This window comes from Mesocricetus auratus, unplaced genomic scaffold (assembly GCF_017639785.1).
Source record: "Mesocricetus auratus isolate SY011 unplaced genomic scaffold, BCM_Maur_2.0 Super-Scaffold_100008, whole genome shotgun sequence".
NCBI classification, from domain to species: Eukaryota; Metazoa; Chordata; class Mammalia; order Rodentia; family Cricetidae; genus Mesocricetus; species Mesocricetus auratus.
In genome coordinates, this window is record NW_024429192.1 from 64,062,688 (window position 1) to 64,087,787 (window position 25,100).

The following is a 25,100-nucleotide window of genomic DNA, read 5'->3' on the forward strand; positions in this document are numbered from 1 at the left end:
CTTTCTAAAACAAACATACATTTTATGAGGTATTTCTTCTGGACATTTGAGGATCAACTCTAGCATATTAGAATCAATATGTATTCTCTACATTTTGTAACATACTGGGTATTTAGCAGCTGGAGTCTGGGCATCTGGGGATACATGGGTATCTTAGCTGGTGGATTCTAATGTGGTGCATTTCAGATATTCAATCCATATGTGAGTGACTTCCTGGTCAAGACAGAATGTAATTTGGCAATGTATAGGCAGATTTGGGTTCTATGATAATTTTTCCTCTGATCTCTTGCATTAGTGAGAAGAAATCACCCTTGACTCCAACATCAATTTAGCATTTGCCATTGACATTTAGAGTGTGAAAGGGTAGTTCCCGTCTGCAGCTCCCGCTGGAGACTAGTACATGAGGTTTTTCTTTTCTGCTTCCATTTTATTAATATTTGAATATGTTAGAGTCTGATACACAAGTTTAAATTTAGAACAATAAACTTCCTTCAATTATTGACAAATTCCCCAAGAATATAAAACCTGTGCTTTGAGTCAGGGAGAGCTAAGAGCTCCTCGATCCTTTCAAAATTAGAGCCTTGGACCTGCTTAAAATTGCTTTGTGTTTCTGAAGAATCATTTCACTTTAATATCACCAAGCCACAATCTCCAAAAGCAATAAAGACACCTGAAACATATTCCTACAGTCTATCAGTCTTAACTCCAAATGCAGTGAGACTGTGGGGGGACAGGGGAGACTCATAGAAGATGTGACAGCAGAATCAAACACTTTGATTGGACCAGCAGCTAAAAAGTTGAATTTTAAATGTAAATAAATGCTCCAAAATTGATCAGTTGTTTTTATTAACTCAAATACATTGACTGATGAATTTAACAGCATATGAACACAGATTGACATTTGGCCAATTTTACACCCTTGTGTCTACAGCATACATTTTAGCTGTCTCTGTCCGAGGGGCCACGTAGGACTTGGCTATGGACACACCTGCAGTGGAATAGCGCTTCGTCATGGCATAACGATAGTTTCTCTCGGGTCCAACATCTGTTTCAAAGAGATAAATGCAGCGAAATGAAAATAAATATGACCTAGTTAGCTTTCAAAAATGAAAAAAACTAGAGTCACTTTTTATGTTGTTTTCCAAAACAGACTAGGACACACATTCATAAACAAATATACACTTGTGCGTACACCACATACACACACACACACACACACACACACACACACACCACACACAGACACATACATACAACTATGCATGCACACATATGCACATACATACACACACACTCAAACACTCAAAGACACAATACATATGCATGCACACACACACACACACACATCTCAGTTGAAGTCATCTAGGAATACTAGATCTCAGATGAAGTTCTGAGTATTTCAATTTCAACCTGGAGGTTATTTTTAGGCTGAAAAACGTGGCCGAGCAGTTTCCTTTGTTTTATGATTATGAGATCTTGCTATTTAGGGGGGTTTTGTAGAAAACTAATATAAGTTCTTTACCAAGATTTGTCAAGATTTAATCAAGATTGTTCATTGATTGGCCCTCAGTCAAGTTCTCTCTTTAACCCTGAACATAAATTTAACTGATTTAGTGAGTTTAGATGCATAGAAATGATCATTGTACATAAACTACTGATGCATGTTCAGATAGTGGACAGAGTTGCAACTCTGGGTTTCCTTGGGCACTAATATCTACTACTGGGGGGAAAAACCTTAAATACTGCAATTCAGTTGTCTTTGAATGACTGAAACTGGGAAGAGGATCAGAGCCATTTGGTCTGATGAGACGTGTTTCCTTTGGATTGGAAAAGATGACCGTAAAAGAGGAGCTCTTATTCTGCTTTGCCCTTACCTTTAAAGAGGTAAAAACAGCAGGTGAGGAGACCTCCAGCCAAAAAGCAACCCAAAGACCCAGACATTCCAAGCCAGCAGGACCAGCCAAATTTATATTGAATTCCAAGAAATATATTGTGTATAATTAGAGAAGACCGTTCAACATAAACATCCACAGCATACCACACAGAACCAATAATTCCAGGGGCACCTGAAAGAAATAAGAAGGATCAGTAATCATGCAGAATATTCTCCAAATTTAAGTCACAAGGACCAAATTCATGCTGTCATCTAAAGCATTAGTATTACTACTGTAATTCATGGGCAACTGGAGTTTGGACAGCTTCTTTCATTGCTTTCAGCATTCCTCTTCACAAACAAAACACTGAAATGAAGTGACACAGTGCTCATCTGTTTGTGCAACCACAAAATGATTGCTATGACTGTTTTTAGAAGCTTCCTATTTTTCCAAAGTTATCTTTGTATAGTCATGTATCACTTAACAGAGAATTTTTTGTGGTGGCATGCTGTACACCCGAGCTACATGGCATGGGCATGTGTGTGCACACACACACCTACACTCATGCAAAAAATATCATAGCTCATTGCTTCCAAGGCCACAGTGAACAAAACAATTTGAAATTGAGGTCAATATCAAGAGGAAACAATACAGTGAAGAAATGCAATATCCATGAGTTATCGGAGTCTGCTGTAATAAGGTACAATGCTTTACAGAAAACGTTTTTTAAGTGAAAGGAGTATACTCTAAAATAATGATAAGAATATATCAAATGCACTAGCTGGTAACATACTGTACCTTACATATGCTATGGTTACATATGCTATAGTTGCGTATGTTCATCTGTGCCCATTGCCACAAGTGTATGAGAAATGCCTTATGGTGTCACAATATGACAGTTACTGCACTGCTAGGCAAAATAAATTATTAATTCCATAATGCTCTCATGAGGCTCCCACCTCATGACTTGTCCTTCATAAAAATACTCTATGTGACTCATGATCATTTCATAAATTAAAATATTTAAAACAAAATTTGAAAATAAGAAACACAAAAACAAAAATTACATAGAACATGTTTTCATTCTATGTCCATTTTCTTCTTTTTAAAAGTTAATTTTTGAGAGAGAATTTCTCTACAGAGCCCTCAGTGTCCTGGAACTCACTATGTAGATTAGGCTGGCCTCAAACTCACAGAGATCCACCTGCCTCTAGGAGTTGGGATTAAAGGTGTGCGCCCCCACACACTAGGCCTTCTACACTAATATTCACCTTAAAGTACATGCTGTTAAAATTTTCTGTGTTTCCAAAACCTGCATCTAAGTTCTTATATATATATATATACATATATATATATATAGTCAGTCAACATATAAGCTGTGATGTCTTAGACACAGCCAACACCCACATGTAATCATGCTGTCCCAGAAATGCAATCAACTCTCATATGTAAACTGTGCTGTCCCAGGTACAACTCATCACTCATAAACTGTGATGTCACAGACACACAATCAACACCCTCATATAACCTTGCTGTGCTGTATAGTATGCCAACTTTACACAAGCTAGAGTCATCTGAAAGAAGGGAACTTCAAGTGAGAAAATACCTCCATAATATCTGGCAATTGAGCATATTCTTAATTAGTGATTGATGGAGGAAGGACCAGCCCATTGTGGGTGATGCCATCACTGGGCTGGTGGTCCTGAGTTCTATAAGACAAAAAAGTAGGTTGAGGAAGCCATGAGGAGCAAGCCAGTAAGCAGCACTCTCCCATGGCCTCTGCATCAGTTCCTGCCTCCAGGTTCCTGCCCTGATTGAGATCCTTCCCTGACTTCTTCTGTAATGAACTATGATATAGAAATGTAAGCTAAATGAACTCTTTCCTCCCAACATATTTTTGGTCATGGTGTTTCAGCATAACAATAGTAACCCTAATTAGGATTCATGCTGCCCCAGATGCAGAGTTAACACTCACATATAAACTGGGCTATCCTAGATACACAGTCGACATCCACATGCAAAGTAGGCTATCCTAAATAGGCAGCCAATATATATATAAACTCACATATAAACTGTATCCAATACTGGTCAACTCAGTGTGCTAGAGACAGGAGGGAAATAAGCAAATCCCATGTAAAAAAACGGCCTTTCTTTTCTAATAATCACTGTGCTATATCCCACACCCTGTCAAAATGGGCCAAAAAATTGCATCCCTTTTCCATTTTGACTAAAACCCACAGATTAGTCCCTCTAACAACTGATGGGCTTGACATGATAGCACATGGGTTCCACTAATTTTTTTTATTGTTTTTCCCACCCTCCCCATTCCTTAGTTGCTTATAGTTTTTTTGTGTGTAGGGTTGAAGGCTTTATGGACTTTGATCCATTCACTTTAACATGTCTGTTGTTTTCCTTGTTTAAGTTCATGTTTAGACAGTCATGTTAATAAAACCAGGGAGTTTGCTGTGAAATTCTGTCTCCTAGGAATGTTAGTAGTAGTGTTTTTTAGGAAAATGCATACCCCATTTGTTAGGGAATATGTAGTTAAGTTTCATTTGTACTTATGTTTACATATCTGTCATTTCATAGTGCTATTGTAACAGTTCTACTAATTAGTTTTTTTAAATCATTTTTATTTTAATTTTAAATAGCTTGTTTTACATGTCAATCCCAGTTCCCTCTCCCTCCCCTCTTCCCGCACTCCCCTTCCCCCCTCCCTCCCACCCTATTGCCAAATCCTTCCACATAGGGGATATCTAGAGTCTGTCATTTTACTCTTGGTAGGGTCGAGGCACTCCCCTAAGAGTCCAGGCTGAGAGAGCATCTCTCTTTGTGCTATAGGCACATGAAGACAGTTTGTATACCAGGGATAGACACTGATCCACAGCTCAGGGCCCCATAGGTTGTCCAGGCCTTCTCACTGACACTCACATTTGGGGGGTCCAGATCAGTCCTATGCTGGCCTCCCCACTGTCGGTCTGGGGTCCAAGAGCACTCCCCTGTTCAGATCAGCTGTCTCTGCTGGTTTTGCCAGCCCATTTTTTGCCAATTTGCTCATCACTCCTCTCTCTCTGTCACTGGGTTCCTTGGGTTCAGTTCAGTGATTAGTTGTGTGTTTGCCTCTGCTTCCATCAGTCACAGGATGAAGGCTCCCGGATGGTTATAGACATCAAGTTCATTATCAGGAATGGGCATTCGAGGTGGTCCCTCCACTATTGCTTAGCTTGCCAATTGATGTTATACCTTTAGATCACTCGAGGTCACTCTGGTGCCTGATCTGTCTTCGATCCTATGATTCCCTCTTCCCCTTATTCTACCCCCACCCCCTCAACTTCCTGTTCCCCCATGACCAACTCCCTTCCTCTTTACCCCCTCTATTCTTCCCAGGTCCCACTCCCCCCCACCCCTCGCCGTGTTCCCCATCCATTCAGAGGATCTTGTCTCCATCCTCTTCTCTTGGGTACTATGCATATATGCATATCTTTTAGGTTCTTTCCTGTTTCCCAGACTCTCTATCTGTGGAAATGCAGACTGGCACTATCCTGATCCATATCTAAAATCCATATATGAGTGAGTACTAATTTTAAGTACACATTATATATCAAAGGCCACATCTAGAAGGGAAAGGTGACAACTGGGAGACAAAGTAATGTGTTGGAAGGGTGTTTTGAAAAATGTTTGCCCTTTGTAAAAACCATATCTTCCCTCCTGGAGAGTTGGTAATGACTATTTTAAACATTATTTGGGTTTATGATTCTAATCATTCATCCAAGCAATTCAAGCATGTAAACAGTAGAAAAGAGTTTGAGTTATATCCTTTTCTATAATATTGTTACACTTACCAATTAATTTGGAAATACCTTTTTTCAAACTTCAGAACAGAACACATGCTTTAAAAATCTGTGCATATGGCAGACTAATTCTAGAAAATGCTAAGTTATCGCAGGCTACTTACTTTGACCATATCTTTTGCAATACCTTCAATGATTTTCTTGAGTAACTTGAATTTTTATTTTAGCTGAGTGGTGGTGGTGAACTCCTTTAATTCCAGAACTCGAAAGGCAGAGGCAGGCTGATCTCTGTGAGTTTGAGACCAGCCTAGTCTATAAGAGTTAGTTCCAGAACAGGCTCCAAAGCTACACAGAGAAACCCTGTCTAGAAAAACTAAGAAAACCAAACAAACAAACAAAAATCAATCAGATCATCCAGTGAAGTCTTGGGAACCATTTCTAAAACAAACTTATACAATGTTAAATTGTATAAGAAATTCACTGGTTTATACAACTGTTGTCCACTCTGAGGAAGCAGGTTATGGATAGAAGGCCTTAAATGAGGAGAAATGATAAATTCTGCAAGCAAAACCTGAGAATGATCAGGGACTCACAGTCTCTGAATATAACAAATCAAGCCAGTACCTGCAATAAGTAATGTGGTCCCAGCAACAAAGCAGAGGCGGACTTTAATGTGTGGCTCATGGGGTAGGAACTTCACACAGTCAAGACCAAGGAGCAGGGTGACAAATCCAAAGCCAGCAAAAAGGTCAGCTATGATCATCAGTGCTCGAGTTACCACCAACTTCACTGGAAGAGCATGGAGTCACAGCAGAGAGAGAAGAGGTGACATGTCAAACTCATACAAGAACATCACAGAACAGAATACTAGGCACAGCAACATAAGGCCATGCATAGAATTCAGAATTCGTATTAGCATAAGCTGCAATATGAGTGCCTATAGTTTCCTATCAAGTTCAGAACTCACATGAAGCAAATGCACTTGTGGAATCAAAACTCTGAGTGACAATTACACAGACTTTTACATAAGAAATGTTAGGGATATGACTGAGAGACAGAGCACTGTACTAGCATGCAGGAGACCTTGTGTTTCATCCTACGTACTAAAAAGAAAGGAAATTACATACCAAGTAGAGCATGAACTACTATTATATTACCTGGATCATAAGAAAGGTTAATGTATTTATTCCTTTTATTATATACTAATTATACTTTATTTTCATAAGTTTTTTCAATGAGGAAATAAAATTCCGGTTTATTTTTGTGGAAATACAACCAATTTTCCCTGTTCAAAATTTTAAGATGTACATGACACACCTGCAGAAGGAAAAAAATAAATTCATGAAATTCCCTCCTATCTTACCAGTAGGTGAATATACTCTATATATGTTCACACATTATTGAGATCGTTCCTACTGGCTATCAACATGACAAGATCTGGAACTGTCTAGGAGGCAAGCATCCAGACACAAGCCTGGGAGATTATTTAGCCTGTAGGCATGACTGCAAAGGATTAATTAGTACAGTTAATTGAAATGGGAAAAAACCCATCCTAAAAGCGCACAGCACCATTTTCTGGGCTTGGGTCATGGGCTATATAAGAAGGAAGAATTGAGCTGACCACAAGCACTGACCCTTCTCTGCATCCCAGTTATGAGAGTGACATGACCAGCTGCCTCAAGTAAGTCCCTGTTAACCCTGACTTCCCTGCCTCAAAGCAAAAAGATGAAGCTTCATAAGCTAGATTTTTTTTATTTTCCTCATTTCAACACACCTTATTGATTATCTGTGGTTAAGATAAGTGGGACTCCTAGTAATGAGAAAGCTTTGGCCCACTCAGGACCATTAATGTTGTTAGAATGAGATAGCCTGATTTCATCCATATCTACATGGGTCCCAGTTTCCTCTTCCTCTAGAGAGTCTCCCATGTTCTGTTCAACACAGAGGGTTTCTGTGAAGCTCTGGGACTTGAGCCTATGGTCAGCAAGGTTCCAAGATGGCAAGTCTGCAAGCAACATATTCATGCCCTATGGATGAATTTCATTTGGAGGGGTTTGAGTTTTGGCTACCAGAACAAGCTCAACATTTTTATTTGGCATCGCTCAAACTATTTTCCTGAAGAGAAGCCCCATAGAAAAAATTGCAAGAGTTATTTAACTTAGTTCTATGAATTTAGAAGAAAATGAGGGGAAAAACCCTACTCCTGATAGATAGCCTCCTAACCAATAGGATATAGATATTTTATTTTCCTACAACACATTTTATCATTGCTGTCTTTAAATATGTGACATCATTTAAATAAGGTGAAAGTTCTTTACTTTATGAAAGCAATAAGCAAGAACAAAGACCAAGCATGAGATAGTTCAGGCAAAGCATTAAAAGTACCGTATTAAAATGTCAACAGTCATTTTTCTCATGAAACCTTCTATTTATTCTTCCATGACTGTGTATACCAGCATTTAAAAGTTTTAAAGTTTTAACTTTTGTTTGTCTTCCCAGACACACAAGATGGCTCATCAGATAAAGGGTTTTGATTTCTAGCTTGAAGACTTGAGTTCATTCCCTGAATCTCAGAAAGAAGGAATGAACTAACTCTGTGACCTTCTTAACTGCATCATTTTATGTCCAGGCCCCCATGCCCCCTCACACACATAAATAAGTAAATAAATAAGAGGATGAATAAATAATAAAACAAATTAAATTGTTTGTCTTGTTGAATTTGTCTATATATTGCATTTTTGCAATAGACTGAAAGCCTGACATAAACTCCCATTCCTATTCATCAAATCATGTTGGTGTGTGTGTGTGTGTCTGTGTCTGTGTGTGTCTGTGTGTGTCTGTGTGTCTGTGATTCTGTGTGTGTAGATAGAACTAGCTGAATATTGGGAGGCAAATGGAGAAGTCTTAAAACCTCTGAGTAAAAATTTAATAAAAGGTCTTATAAATTATGGCAAATAATATTTCAGACACCTAACTCCAAAAGTACAAATGAAGATTTTTTTTGAAGATTGCTCTGTTTAAGTGCTTTTTCCTGGACTGAAACAGATGTCTGGGGAAAAGGAGCATCACACAGGGACCACTTTTCATTTATCTTTTCATGGGGCACTACCACCCATCTCTGGCTTTGAAAGGCACTAATAGCACTTTCCTTTAGTAGCAGGACTGGTATTTCTTGGCATGGTTCAAAGTTCTAAGCAAATAATTCAATGCCTTGGAGAAAGATTGAGGCCATCAACAATGGATTGTTAATTTAAAAGATTGCTTTATTCATAGGAAGGTGGTCTTGCAAATATCAAGGTAGGATTTAGAGCTCAAAGAAAGAAAGATTAACTGACTCCAACACCAAAGCTAATGATCTCTCACACATACTGGTATCCTCATATACTGATCCCACATCCTCTGTCTCACTTTAATTCTCTTTCTTTCTGCATCTAGTACTCTGTCTTAGCAAATATTCAATTGGGAAAAAACAGTAAATTTTCTACTTGAGCTAAGTCATAGTAGAAACACATCTACCCTGTCAATTATAATGATAAAATCACAACACCCAAAGGATAAACTTTAATTATTGAAATATTTACTATAAGCATACTGTATATAAGGCATTGTGTTATGTCCCTTGTTACATAGATGAGACAATACTTTTACTATTAAGGGATTTACAAAATCAGGGGGGAAAGGTGAAATGTGATAGAAAAGTTTTGATTCATATTTCAAAAATGTTATTAATTTTTAATTACCAATATTTCAAATTAAAGCATTAATATCATACAACAGTAAAAAAAACAAGTAGAAATTTGAGCTCAGTTTCCCTTGGCACACCCTTCCTGCCAAATAGGAATGTTTACAGTGTACGTACAGGGGTGTTCTGCATATATTGAGTCATACTCGTCACAGGTACGAATCCCATCAAAAGCATTTGTGACACATTCCCACCAGAGGCCACGGCATTTTGTGCTCACCTGGAGGTTGGAAAAGACACTCTGTGAAACAACTCATGAAGCCAATTTCATTTCCTCTTGGTCATATTTGTTAGCAAGGTGCAGTGGTTACAAGCATTATTAGAATTCTATTTATTTAAATCAATTCATGTTGGAATAGTTTCCATTAAACAATGATAATTAAGGGCTTTCTGGGCCAAGAAATGAATTTATTTCCTGATTAGAGGGGGCATTTGGAGAAATAAATCATGGATGAAAGGGAAAAAACCAGAATGGAATATATTCTTCTGTCTTTGAGTCATGCTTTGACATAGAGACAATCCATTTCACTTCAATGTCCTGACATTTGCTCATCAATAAATCTATAAGACAATAGATAGTAACATTAATGTCTCAAGTCTATTAGCAACACACATTAATTCATCTTCATTACAGACATTGACTTTCATGAGGAAAGATGCTGTTTTATATGAGGTTCATAAATTTAAAATTAGCAAAGAAAACCAATAGATGAAAAAAGGCAACAATAAATGACTGAGAATCCCTGATCATCTTCCTGTCTGCTATACCAACATATTACAAATGTTTAAGATATGACATGAATATAAAGGAACTTAGAAGTAATCTAATGTAATTTGACAGTTGTAAATCACTTTTACTTGGTATTGGCCTGCAGATGACAATGTCCACCAAAACCGAAAGGTCCCAGTGTCCTGACTCCTCTAATTCTTTATTTGTGGACTGGAAGTCGCCATAAACGTCTTAAAAACAATGATAAACATCAGAGAGCAGTTTCAAGTATTCTTGACAGAGCTCATGATTATGGAACTGAGATATTATGATTGTTTCTTCAGACTCTGTTAAGTGAAGCTTTTTCCTTGCTAGCCGCTTTGGTTTATCCCCCGCCAGCAGCCTGGGCTCTGCTGCGATGTAGTCCCCAAATAAACACACAAGACGCTGTATTAATTATGAAGCTGTTGGCCTTGCTTGTCTCTTACTGGCTAGCTCTGCCTTAAGTAATTACCCCATAATTGTTAATCTAAGTATGTCTCTTACCGGAGAATAGTTCCCAGCTTCCTACCCCATGGCGTCACATGTCGACTCTCTTGTGTTTCTCCTACCCAGAGTCCTCCTGGACTCCTAGTCCCTCCTATCTAGATTCCCTATTGGCCAGACAGTACTTTATTGACAAATGCACAGGCAAATAATAGGACTTCCCCAACATCTCCTCTTTTCTGTTTAAACAAAAAGAAAGGTCTTAACTTTAACACAGTCAAATTGTATATAACAGAACAATTATCAAATAAGAACATAGTTACAATATTTTAGCAAGATTTAAAGAAAATATCATCCATCCCATCCTTGTGAGTCCAAAGTTCTATGTAGCTTATCTTTTATCATAACTAAGGAAAACTGTAATTATAACTATCTGTCTTCAACTCCATCAAAGACCACAGAAGGATAATATATAAACACTAGGATTGACAGAGGTATCTTACTGCCTGGACAGTCACCCGAAGTTCCTCTGTAACGTTGGGGCATCCATCTTCAGCCCATAGGCCACAATGTGTCTGGAACACTTCTCAGCAAAGCAGGAAATTTCAAACTGTCCATCTGCATTGACAGTCTATCATTCATTTTTCTTTGTCCTGCAGAAAGTCTCGCGGACTCTTCCATAAAGCAGGAACCCTGTAAGACTGAGTTCAGCATTCACTTTCCTGTGGGTCCTGCATGTCCAGTTTATACAGCAACAGTCAGTCTAGGCAAGAGCAGTTTCTTGCCCAAATGGCTAATCTTGCCATGTTGAAAGCAAACTCCATAACGAGTTTCTTCGATGCCCATTTTCCTCTCATAATTGGTGCTGCCAGGAGCAGACATTTCTCATTGTCAAGAAAAACCCTAAACCATTTTAAATGCCATTTTTCTGAAGGTCTTTGAGAGTTTTGAAGACTATCTATCTGTCTCAAATACATTTCTATATATCTAGAAAACCTAACTTACCTAACTATAAATTCCATTATAAGTAACTATCTATAGTCTGCATTCAAGCATGCATTACGTTTCAAAGGATCTATATAAGCACAATACTTAATCAAGAGGAGAAACATACACATCACAAAATTGACCTTGATTTTGTCTCAATAAATGAAAAACAATACCATACCATAACTCCCCTTTTTACCATTAAAAAAAGATCGGCTGTGATCATTAGCCAATTATAAACAATCCCATTTAAATGAAAACAAAGATTTATAACCAAGATGGGAATTGGGACGTCGCTCATTCCAAACTGCTTCCTGCTGGAAGGGGGCGCTGTTCATACCATGGGGATCATGACAAAACTCAGAAACCTGTATCAGTCCGTATTTTCGGGGCCTGTAAAACTGCATCATCTTAGCTGTTTCGATTGTTGGAACACCTGGTCCACTGCTTCCGGGGGTCTTGGTTCGTCGAACCACAAAAGCCTGGAAGGAATCCTGAACTTTTCATTTTCTGTAGAAACATAAGCTAAAACTCCTTTTCCGAGTAACATATCCTTATACTTAAATTTTGAAGTCAATGCATTTTCAAAAAGATATAAGTTGAATTAATTCAGCAGCATTTATAATCAAGTGTACTTTAGTAGCAGTTCCTTCCTGAGCAAGCAAAAAACTGAAAAACAATAACATACAGTATCCAGACTCTCTGTGTATTTTCCATCTTTACGTGGCTTATTTATTTATCTATTATTACTTTATTTATTTTACTTTTACTTATTTTTCTCTGAGACAGGGTTTCTCTTTGGAAATCCGCCTGCCTCTGCCTCTGGAGTAAATCTTACCGGCGTGCGCCACCACAACGCCGGCTTTTGTATTTATATACCACTTTGTCATTTCATTTTCTCTCTCAATCACACGTATATTTTTAAACACACTGTAAACCTTTAAAGGTTTTGTTCATCCAAGTCTGACTTTACTGTAAATTTTTACGTTTTTCTGGCCACGTGTCTTATCTGTAAAACCGCGGCTGTTTTAAACTGCCGTTTCAAGATGGCGGGCGTAAGCGTGACTCCAGCTTACCGCCTCAGTACCACTTCCAGCTGTATGTACACACCTTTAAATCGTTAGCAGAGTCTCTTAAAACAACCTTGTTGGTTTTTTTTTTCTTTTTATGCCGAGTCAGGAAGACTCCGGTAAGTGAGCCTTGTGAATCTCGGCTTGTGGCTAGCAAAACAGAGCACACCTGAGAAAAATGCTGCTACCAAAAATCTGTGCTTCTCTCCATTCTTCTGTTTCTAAAATTCCTTTAAAGCTTTTGTCATTCTACGTGGAAATTCAATCCCACTCCTGATCACCATTATGTTAAGTGAAGCTTTTTCCTTGCTAGCCGCTTTGGTTTATCCCCCGCCAGCAGCCTGGGCTCTGCTGCGATGTAGTCCCCAAATAAACACACAAGACGCTGTATTAATTATGAAGCTGTTGGCCTTGCTTGTCTCTTACTGGCTAGCTCTGCCTTAAGTAATTACCCCATAATTGTTAATCTAAGTATGTCTCTTACCGGAGAATAGTTCCCGGCTTCCTACCCCATGGCGTCACATGTCGACTCTCTTGTGTTTCTCCTACCCAGAGTCCTCCTGGACTCCTAGTCCCTCCTATCTAGATTCCCTATTGGCCAGACAGTACTTTATTGACAAATGCACAGGCAAATAACAGGACTTCCCCAACAGACTCAATAACATATCCTATTACCTTGGAAATCTGAAGCTAGCCTAAAAACTTGTACAGTTACTGTGGGAAGTCACATTTAAAACCCAACACCAAAAAAGAAATAACAGAGTAGGTTAAGGAAATGGCTGCATAGGGGGGAGGTGTTGAAATTGTGTCCATAGGAAGGGAGTAGATAGAAAAACACTTTTCAAAAAAGAGAATCGCATTAATGTGAGCATAGTATTATAGTTAAGTAAACACTCTGAAACTTTTGCCCATGTTCTGCTTGGAGCTACAGATACTGTCACTCTTGCTTCTGGTGTAAAATACTTATAACTGGTAATGATTAACAATCATTGAGTTTATACTTTAAAGAATCTGCTATTAAAGTATATTATCATGTCATTTGTTTCTTAAAGAGCATTAATGAGATGTTGCCATCCATTTACAAATAAGGAAACAGAGGCATGGGAAGGAAAAACACTGTAGCAGCACAGTCGATAATAATGCAGTAGACAAGATTCTAACTGAACTGTAGGTGTGGGTATTCCCAAGCCTTGATTGTGGTATATTTAGAACTCACCTGTAAAGATCTACTTCAACCTAAGTACCTGGTATTTTGTACCTTAGTGTTGGGAGACAGCCTTCCGTGATGTGGCCCTAACTCAATTTTCATGCTAAGGCTCTTATTCTTCTAATCACTGCTTTGGCAAGCTGTGCCTACAGTAGTGTTCTAGATTTTATGGGAGATTATCTGACTTATAGAAACACAGAGGTCAAAACTCTAATAAAGAAAATCCATCTTTTACAATCTGACATAGTGTTTCTAAAGAAAGACATGAACATATACGCGTATATGAGCATAAGCTTAAACACAGACTGGCACTTTTCATAACTATGTTGTAACCTTGGGCAAGACCTTCCCTTTTCTGAATTTCAATATCCTCACCTGTATAAGGGAGGATAATGATAGAGTGATTAAAAGTATTACAAAGTCACTAATATATAGTGTAAATTATTAGCTCCAATGAAAATGGAAGTCAATTTCTAAACACCATGGAGTTTCACTAAAAAATGATGACAAGAAAAATTTTAGATGTAATGGAACAAATGACAGCCTTCTAAAAGATTCAATCATGTCTATGACTATTGCCCTTTTTGAAGATACAACTTAATCAAGGCATGAAAAGAAGACATTGGGTTATACGGATAGATTCTTAACTAATGGGTAATGGTGTCCTTATCATATGTCCACAAAGGAAAGGCACAAGAAGAAGGGAAGGAGGCCACAGGAACACTCAGTGATGAGAGTAACACTACAGTCTCAAGTCAGGGACAACTCAGAGTCACTAGAAAATATGCAAAGCTATTCTCTCTGGAGCATCAGAGGCAATTAATGAAGCCTACATAGATCCTAATTTTAAAGTCCAGGCCTTCAAGACTGTGAGAAAATAATTTCCTTAAGATCATTTATTATGGCAGCTTCAGGAAACTGGTAGAGTTAAGGTACAAGGTACGTACTGACCAACTAGACTATGAAGTAAATTGGGCCTTGCTAGTGTCCATGTCCTCAGTCTCTCATCTCATAGATTTAGTTTATCCTAACTTGAATGGTACACTATAGATATGAAGGCATTTTCTGTAATCAAACAATGAATTTTCACATTTCCTAATGTCTACATCAGCTGGAAAAACATTCTTACTACAATATACACGGCCATCCTGCTATACACGATGTAACTTGGACAATATCCTCAATAATAAGGGTATTCAACTATAATCCAGGGCTGGTGTCAATTTCAAGGCTAGTGATCATTTACCTGCCATGACCATATTTCGAAAAGCAATGAGGTCATTAGAGGAAACAAGGAATCCAATTTCATTAGGTATTAATGCTCTGGGGCACACTTTTAAATCGCTTGGCATTCACTCTCAGCTAAGATACGTGAGAATAGTGGCTGTAATTAACTAAACTTCAGTGTTAATACAGCACTTACTGCAGGCACCCTTAAAGGTGACTTTGTGCCCAAAATACAAGGTTAAAAGATTCGTGTTATCGTTTTAGGAAAGCCTTACTTGCTACAGTCTATCGCTTTTAGTCAACCTCATTGCCTGTGATATAATGGCTTATTGGAAACTGTTTTACAAGGTAAGCCAACGGAAATTCTTGGAAGTCTTAAAATAAGATTCTTTAAAGGCTAACTAGTGCTTAAGTAGTGGGACTAACCTTTCTTAAAGGGCAAAAACTGTAAAATCGGAACTAATAATTTTAATCACACGGGGTCATTTGAAATAGAAAGTTCTAATTTTGAGCTTATTCCTTTTAGCGTGCAATCGACATGTTTATAAATAACACAAACAGCAATGCTGAAGGGATTTATGCTTCAGTGATGCCATTGCTCCTGAGAGTGAGATGCAGATCATTTCCCACACAAGATGAAGTTTTCTAAGGCATCAACAAATCGGAAGGCACAGATCATCTCCCAACTGCTCTCCAATGCTCAAAGTGGAGCAATACCACAGACAGCCCGGATGCCTGGCTTCCCTTGACCACTTGGTCGGCTTTGTCTCCTGGCCTCCTTGCAGATGGCAACGTTCAGCAAGAGTGAGTGGCTGCTGGCATCTAAGTGGAGTGCTCTCACCATGCCCCCCAGTAGCCCTGCAAAGTCTACTTCACTTATGTGCAATGACTGCCTGATTCTTCAGTACATCGAACTATTCATACTTGGTCTACACTAAAAAAACGATGATCCTTGACCTCAACTTGTCAAAATTCTACCTGAAATTTAAGTCTCATCCCTCCCAAGACATTCTTTTTTTTCTATAAGGTACCCCTCTATACTATTTCTAACTAGAGTTTATATCCTCCTAGTCTGTAATGCCCCAGGAATTTTTCTACAATGCCATGTTCTAATCTACATCACTGAATGCTTGTCATAAACTAGCTCCTTAACCCGGAGTTGCCTATTTGGAATGTCCAAGCAGTTGTGCTCTAAGTGTTCTCTGTCCTGTGGCACCGGCTGACAGAACCCTTTGTGGCTAAATGACTTGACTTACACCCCAGAAAATGTGGAAACATGTAGATCTAATATAATTGTCTTGTATGCATTAGAATGCTGTGTTGAAAGAGCATAGCATCACAACTAGTAATTCCAGCTGATCAGTGTCAGAGGTCACAAACTGTATTTCAATAACAATTAGAGTTTTTTTCCCTTTGTATATTAAAGAACCAAAAGGAGCTGGGCGTTGGTGGCACATGCCTTTAATCCCAGCACTCAGGAGGCAGAGGCAGGCAGATCTCTGTGAGCTCGAGGCCAGCCTGGTCTACAGAGCGAGTTCCAGGACAGCCTCCAAAACAATACACAGAAACCCTGTCTCGAAAAACAAACAAACAAACAACAACAAAAAAGAAGAACCAAAAGGAAAAAAGCATCATAATTTTGACCAAATCAAAATTTTCATCAGCCTCATTAAACACACTGGGGGAACAGGTCTTTAGTTCTTTAAAAAAAATGTTCTTACTAAAATGATGGGCCAAATGTATGTATTAATTCTTCAAATTGTTGCAAGATATGAGAATTTGCTTTCCAAAAGATGGTTGCTTCATTATAGACATACTTCTTACTTAAGGTTTAATGTGAATTTTCTAAGATCATCTTTTGGAGGCTGGAGCGATGACTCAGCAGTTAGGAGCACTGGGTATTCTTCCAGAGGACCTGGGTTCAATTCCCAGCACCTAAATGGCAGTTTTTGCAAACATATATAACTCCAAGATTTGACACCCTCACACATATTTACATGCATGCAAAACACCAGTGCACATAAAATAAAAGTAATTTTTTAAAAAATCATATTTTATTCATTCTCTCATCAATATGCTACATTTTGTAACACCTTCTCCCTGAGTTCATGTGTATAAATGCATCCTAGGTTCCTATAATGTGGACCTCAGTGTAGTAGGAAATCAGGGGCTGCATAGGAGTCCATGGGCAGTCTCAAACTTTTGCTAAAAGAATTTGAAATAAAACAGGAGGTAAAATTGGTATATAAATAATCAGAACATATATTAGACATAATAATTTTAATACATACTTTATGTCCAGAAGAGTTATAGCATCAGTAAGGCAAATAGAAATCCCAGGAGAAAACCTGATTATGAGGCTGAAATAAATTCTAATATGAACAACCTTCTTCTGAAGTAATAAAAATTTAATTGTAATGATGCTCAGAGTATAGCAATTTCCAGGAAATAATTAGCAAAAAATTAACTGGAAATCGAATCATCCTACGCAAACATTTTTCCCTTCTGATAATTGGGAGACCAGAAACTTTCTTAAGAAACTGTTTATTGTCTCTACTCCTGCAAAAAAATAAATAACTACTGTGACTTTCTCCTTCTCTCTGATCTCTCAGCATTTCCCTTTATATCTGACTCTGGCCTTTTATTATCGAGACCAATTAAGAACTCCTTTTACATATTGACACCTAACTACAACCTACATATCCTACAAGATAGCTAGCATCATAATAATGTGATTAATCTTCCTAGCCCTCATTCATTGTGAACACTCATTGGTAGATAGATAGCTTCTGCTATGGGACCCCATTGTCTGCCTTGTTCCTCCAGTCAAGCAATAATCAGTCATAAGTATAAAGCTGGGCAAATCACTGCCCAGAGAAATAAACAACATTTCTCTGAAGGATCAATAGCAGAAATGAGGCAAGAATTCCATTCTTCAAGCTCTCAGTCCAGTGAGCACTATACAAAATATCATCTCCTCCCCCAGAACAAAACAAAAGAACAAATGATAAATTAATCATAATCTATCTGGCATTTATTGGCTGATTTGTGTTTACTGGGTGCTGTGGTAAATATTTTGTAATACACAGGCCTATTTAACCCTCGCAAGAAACTATGTCATAAGAGCCACCATTCTCCTTGTGTAGGGGAGATAAATGAAACTTATCCTGGGTCCCTCTGACATTGGGTGTCATATATACACTTCCCCACTGAAGAACTGTTTCTGCCACCATGCTCAGTTAAGCCAAGGGAAAAATGATGTTTGTCCCAGGAGCGTGCTCCATGACTTCAGTAAAGAAATTCATATTTCCATTTGACCACTGGGTCAGTGATCCCATAATCCTGCCAGTGACCCAAAATACGTACAGCAGATTTAAACCTTAGGTTCTTTCTCCCCATTACCTTCTTTAGTGCAGGCAGTCAATCACCAACCCCAACCATCTGAGATAGAGTTCCCCACGTCTTTTCACATTTTTCTATACTTACTACCGTTATCATGTACACAACTGCTGTTTTCCTCCTGATTTATGCAAACGTCCTCTAGATAGTATCTTCATAGCTCAATTGACCTCCTTGGACCATCCACCAGAAGCACCCAGAAAAGGCTGATATTTCTAGAAGGCATGTACATATTTGCCTACAATGAGATGCTCTTGCCTATGGGGATTAGACCTATATTTTGCATAACACTTTAAGCCTTTGATTTCCTAGCCCCATAATTTCCTGTCTACATCCAAAAATTTGCACAATAGCATAAACATGAGCACTATCACACCTCAGCTCTATGCATTCCATTTGCTTGATTAGAACACTCTCTACTTCTATTCATTCACTTGCTTTTTCAGTCCTTCCTTAGAGGTAACTTCTAAGAAGTCTCCTCTAACTATCCAAAGCACAACATGATGTCCACTCATGGTCGCTCATTCTCAGGCATAGCACTTGTCACGCCAAAATGTATCTGTGTTCACCAATTTGTGTTCCTCACTACACTGAGAATCACCTACCGATGCTTCAGAGTGCACAACTCTCATAACCAGGGACCTGCTATAGTGACAGTCATGCTGTAGGTGTTAATGAATGTTTGTAGAGTGAGAGGAGATAGGAAGAACGCAAAGAGAAAAGGAGAGAAGGAGATGAAATGGATAAAAAGATGAAGGAAAGGAGATGAGGAAGAGGGAGGAAAGAGGGAAGAAGAAAGAAGTAGAAGGATATTGGGGAGATACTGAGGACAGGGGCTTGGGGAGGTAGGGATCAGGAATGAGTGTATGGAATATCGTGAAGCTAGTGAATATTCACACAAAATTCCCAAAGAAAAGGGGTTTTGTTTCTGTTGTTTTGTTTCTGATGAAGATCTGGATATTTTTGGTCCCTCAATAACTAGCCATTGCTCAGAGGTTGCAAATCATCAGGCAATCCAGATATTTTTAAAAAGAGGTGACAAGCAGACCATTGAATTTAACTCCATATTTTTTCTTTTTTTAATTTAAATTAGAAACAAGCTTGCTTGACATGCCAGTCCCAGCTCCCTTACCATCCCTTCCTCCAAGAGAACTGAAGACAAAGGGTGTGATTGCTGAAGAGAAGGAAGTTAGTACAGGCTAAGAGCTGAGTGACCATAGGCTTGAAAACCCTTAGATCCATTCACTTCAGTACCCAAGTCTTCCCAGGAACAACAGACTCAAGGATACAGGGAGGGCAGGAGAGCAGCTCAGCCTACTGTTTGTGTCATGACCAGTATTCTTAGGGCAGGAGAGCCCCCCAGTCCATTGTTTGGGGTTGTACCCATTGTTCTTCCTGGATATTGTTTCTTTTTTCCTAATGTTTTTACTAAATACCAACAATTTCACCCTTCAAGGCTGGTGTACCACTGTAAAAGCCAAAGGATATCTTTCTTTGTGTCTTTCTTTCTGCCTTTTGTTTTGAGTTATATCCTTTACAAGCCCAGAACTTCCTCATTCTGTGTTTCTGCCACACTGCCCTGTCCTCAAAAGTCCCTGCTGTCATTTCTACCCTTTGAAATTGCATCACTTGGAGGCTTATCTTGAGAGTCCTTTCCTCCACAAGACACATTTCAATATGCCTAATGGGGACCGATGGCTTTATCATCTCTGTTCCAGTGGTATCCTGCTCATTTACTTCTCAAATATGAACTGATCTGTGTCATTTGTTACAGTTCATGCTCATCGTTTACCCCCTGTACTCAGTGCATTCCTCTTTCAGTATCACAGACACAGCAGCTTCTTCGTGACCTACAATTTAATTATTTGCCAAGCTGAACTGAACCATAGAACCAATTTTCCAACCCATATGTTTATACTAACAAAGCCATGATCCAGAATACTTCTTCTGCCTCTTCAAATGTTTTTATTTACATATTTTTATTCCACTTACTCCCCCCACCCAACAATTGTTTAAGGAAAGTGAACCAATGGCTACTGTGGACTAGTGGTGATATGGAAAACAGAGAGAACAGCTAAATGGTCCAATGATGATTAGAAGCTTTTGCAGAAAATAATAAGCTGTGTCTCAACAAATTAAGGAAATTATTAAGAGAGATTGATGTCTCTTTAAAAATATTGATAGAGATAATTAAAAGAAAAGGGGGATAGGCTAATGCTTATAGGGTAGTTTCCACCTACAGGCTCTTTGAAGAACACATTGACGTAGGAAAAATATTAGTACCAGCTTTTCAAAAATTAGAATTTACTTAAAACGAACTATCTGGACTGCTCGTTTTATTTATTTGAACTGGTGATATTCTCATACAATGTGGAAGGCAAATTGATTGACAAACTAAAATGCAAGGAGGATGCTGCTTCAGTACCAGGGTTCCTGCCTCCCTCTCAGCAAGCCTGGCTCTTAAAACCTATTTATTAATGGAGAAGGTTAATAACTTTCTCACTCAGAGTAAAAAGACTATCAAACTGTTTTAGATAATATTTAACCAACGACTTTGGATGGGATTTTACATATTTTAAAAACATTTTTTTACAACTCAATTTAAAGTGTGCTCAAGTGCAACACATTTTTCTATTGATCACCTGTGACTGAGTGGCATTCTGAATAATGACAAGCTAATAGTAGCAGAGTGTTAGACGCATACTTTCCCCTGAGCACTGTCCAAGGGACACATTTTTTTCTTCATTACTGTGCACAAGAATTATATCCCCTGAACTCACTATAAAGCAGATGACCCAGGGGGACTTTAATGATATAACAGTTTTTAGAAACAAACTCTCAGTATTAAGGAGGGATTTATAACTCCATTGGTTTTGAAATGTCCCATAGAAAACACACACACACACACACACACACACACACACACACACACACACATACAGAGGAAAAGGTTCCACAACAAAATAGGAAAAGAATTATGAGTTTCACTAACTCCAACCTGAGAGTCTAGTAAACAGACTTAGAACAAAAGCGTGTCAGCTCTTCCACTCCTAGCCCCTGGATCCTCTTCAGCCTTCATAGACCTGACACTACAGCATTGGTGGGTGTAGACCATTCCCCCAGGAAGCACAGAAAAGAGAAGGCAGATTAACACTTTACTTTTCTGAGTTCCTCATGTCATGATGTTTATCTGACCTGCACTGTTCACGTTGAGTTCACTCTGGATTAATGTAGAGTCCCCACCATGCTATACTAACTAAGTGGGTTTTATACACTTTGAGTTCGTGTTCCCAAAGGCCTGAAATTACTAACACTCTTTCTGAAGGTCTTTCCCAGGCTTTACTTGCTTAATAGCTCAGATAACTGGCTCCCAAATGTCTCTCACAGGACTTTGCCATCCAGGTTGACACATTTATCAGTTGACACATTTATCTTAGGGAAAATAGAAGGTGTGCCTCTCCCAGTGCTCTGCTTGGTATATAGAAAAGGGAGGGGTAAACATGTGGAGGATTCTGTGGCAGATGTGCAAATGTGTCCTTGGAAAAATAGATGGATTATTTAGCTACATCATCTGTGAAATGGGACAACAGGACTTAACTGCATAGCCACCTAGTGTCAGGGTTAAATAAGCTAACAGTATTGAGACTCATTAAGAATCAGTCTACTTTTGCTGGGTGTTGGTGGCACACGCCTTTAATCCCAGCACTCAGGAGGCAGAGACAGGTGGATCTCTTCGAGTTCAAGGCCAGCCTGGTCTACAGAGCGAGTTCCAGGACAGCCTCTAAAATAATACAGAGAAACCCTGTCTCAAAAAAACCAACCAAACAAACAAACAAACAAGCAAACAAAAGAATCAGTCTGCTCTTGCTGTCTATCTTTGCTTGCATTAATCCTGTGAAGCATACTGGTCCATGTTTTGCAGTAAGGCCGGCAGAAATTTTAGAGCAAAATCGAGGTCACTGGCTTCTTACCTCCAGAGAATCATCAGCATTCACCATCCAACAGTCTGTCCACGTGGCCACAATCAAAAACCCGGTAGAGAAAAAGGCCAAGAAGCAAGCAGCGTACTTAAGAAGCACCCTCATGGCTGCCAGCAGCCCGAGAAGAGACACATGGGCAGATGTCAGCCCAGCTGGAATGCTATTAGCTTCTGATGCTATTGGCCTCTGACGCCGATACCTGGGGGCCAAAGTGCACAGTCTTCTGTTCCCCAGACCCCTCTTGCAGGCACCTTGAACTGCAGAAAGAATTGTAAGAACAGGATGTAATCGAGTCAGGGTCCTGGAGGTCACTATCCAGCAGCCGGGCTCCCAATCTGAAGCCAGGGCAGGGGAAGAACTGAGCACATTGTGGTTCATGGGAGAAGGAGCCCTGGCTGTGGGCTAATGTGAACCTATGGCCACAGAGGCCTGTGACCGTGTCAAGATGGAGGACGGAGGAAGGATCCCAGGCAGGACTGGAGCCTGTAAACTGATCTTTCTCAGGCTCTTGAGAGAAGGAGCTGTTCTCCTCCCCCTTAGAAGGTAGTTGTACGGTTGACTGATTGCGATTTTATTGTTAGACTATTTTAATATCCCCTCGACTGCCTTAGACAGACAAGCCACCAGTGAAATTATGCTAAGCAGGTACTAGCTCAAGCGAGTTCACATTCCAAAGTCTTGGGCAGAACCCTTGGCAGGAGGCAGGGCCAAGAACCCTAACCTTTCAAGTCAGGACTGGGAACAAATGAGCACTTGGGAATTATTGTTTTATCTTTATTGATACATAACATTTAGACACACATATGGAGAAGAGTGCGGCTTGTCAGCTTGTCAGTTAAATAAAAACTCAAGCACCTACCTGCAAGTCACAAAAGGTAAAAATGAAATGATTTGCAATAACACCTGAATGTACAACAAATACAAAAGTACAAAGCTGAGCTATTTCAGTGTTTTTTAATGCAAAATATGGTCTTCCTGAGTGTGGGCATAATTGTGTGTGTGTGTGTGTGTCCGTGTGTGTGTTTAGGCGATTTACTATAGACTTACTTTAAAATATAGTCATGTAGCCCCACTGAATGACTTAAAGGCATGATACCAGGCTCCACAGCATCTTAAGAAGACATTAAAGCTCTATAGCTCTTAGAGCAGCAGTTCTCAACCTATGGGTCTCTATTTATCTGAGGGTCGAACAACTCTTTCATAGAGGTTGCCTAAGACCATTGAAAACCACAGATATTTACATTACAATTCATAACAGCAGCAAAATTACACTTATGGATTAAAATAACAGAATTAAAATTAAATTAAAAGTTATGAACTAGAAACAAAATTAAAAGTTATGAAGTAGCAACAAAACTAATTTTATGGTCACAACATGAGAAACTGTTTTAAAAGAGTTGCAGCATTAGGAAGGTTAGGAACCACCACCACAGAGCAAGAGCTTATGGTTTTGTCTGGTTTAAATGTTCAATTATAACTCAGTTCAGCCACAGTGGAAGACAATGGAGGTAGCTCAAAAAGTAAAAGTGTAAAAATGAAATTTAACACTCTCACTCCTGGGTATACATACATCCAAAAGAAATACAGTCAACATCTTGAACAGGCTCCAATACTTGGTCCTTCATTTTGGCTGAGATGGAGAAAACATACTGCCTATATTCGAGGTAATACTTTTTAGCCATAAAAATGATGAAATCCTGTCATTTGCAGTGGCACAGATGAACAGGAGGTTATTAAGTGAAATAAGCCAGGCACAGAAAGAAAAATGCCACATCATATCACTTATTTGTAGGATCCCCCAAAAAGCTGATTTCAAAAATAGAAAAAGTAGAATGGCAGTTATCAGGGACTAGAAAATGCAAGAGGGCAGGGTGGAAGACTTTAGACAAAGCTACGAACAGTAGCAATAAATTCGAGTAGCGTGTTGAACAGCAGAGTGACTACTGTAGCTACAATAATAGGTATTTCAAAACAAAGCTAGTAAGGATTTGGAGTGTTCTCATCAGAGAAAAATGGTAAATGTCGAGTATAGTGATTGTACTACTGACTCAAATTTGTTCATTATACGCTGTATACATGATGCTTTGGTGGACTGATTTATTTTCTTTCAAATATTTTAGGTGCATGTGTGTGTGTGTGTGTGTGTGTGTGTGTGTGTGTGTGTGTGTGTGTGCATGCGTGCACACGCTCGCGCACGTATGCATTTTAACAGATGATTTTCAGGAGTCAATTCTGCTCCCTTCAGTCATGTGTTTCCTATGGATGAAACACAGGTAGCCACACTGGCTGCAACCTCCCTTACCTCTTGTGCCATCCTGGTGGTCCTGTGACTCTTCTCAAATTACCATTGCTTTCCTTTGTGAATGAAGACAGTCTGTGGTGTTGGACATATTATGTAGTATTACTAAGTCCTGATAATACTATTTTGGGGGTAATAACAATTAAGCCTAGGAACTTGCTCCTTCTAAACAAGTGCTTACTGTCGATCTACACCAGCAGATGTCTAGATTATACATTAAATCTATTTGGCTATCTTTTTTCTTGCAATTGAGGGTTTTTTCCCAACCTTTTTAAACGTTGAATCTTCTTCAGGAAATACATATATGCGATGAATAACACTTTCTTTTC

General features: G+C 38.9%; 1 protein-coding gene across 1 annotated transcript; it reads right to left on the minus strand.

Moving 5' to 3' along the window:
- Positions 1 to 828: 828 nt before the first annotated feature.
- Positions 829 to 22,586, minus strand: Cldn16 (claudin 16). Its single transcript, XM_040750327.1, has 5 exons — positions 22,464 to 22,586; positions 9,525 to 9,627; positions 6,290 to 6,454; positions 1,875 to 2,066; positions 829 to 1,045 (listed from the first exon to the last, which is right to left on the minus strand). Exons 1-5 carry the CDS (start codon positions 22,575 to 22,577, stop codon positions 912 to 914), a joined length of 708 nt encoding a protein of 235 aa, XP_040606261.1. The 5' UTR covers positions 22,578 to 22,586; the 3' UTR covers positions 829 to 911.
- Positions 22,587 to 25,100: the final 2,514 nt, after the last annotated feature.

Coding starts and splice junctions, on each gene's coding strand:
- Cldn16 (XM_040750327.1), bottom strand. CDS start 22,577: ATGAGGGTGCTTCTTAAGTACGCTGCTTGCTTCTTGGCCTTTTTCTCT. Junction 9,628..22,463: donor ATGCTGATGATTCTCTGGAG/GTAAGAAGCCAG, acceptor TCCAACCTCCAG/GTGAGCACAAAATGCCGTGG. Junction 2,067..6,289: donor GACCACATTACTTATTGCAG/GTACTGGCTTGA, acceptor TATTTCTTTCAG/GTGCCCCTGGAATTATTGGT.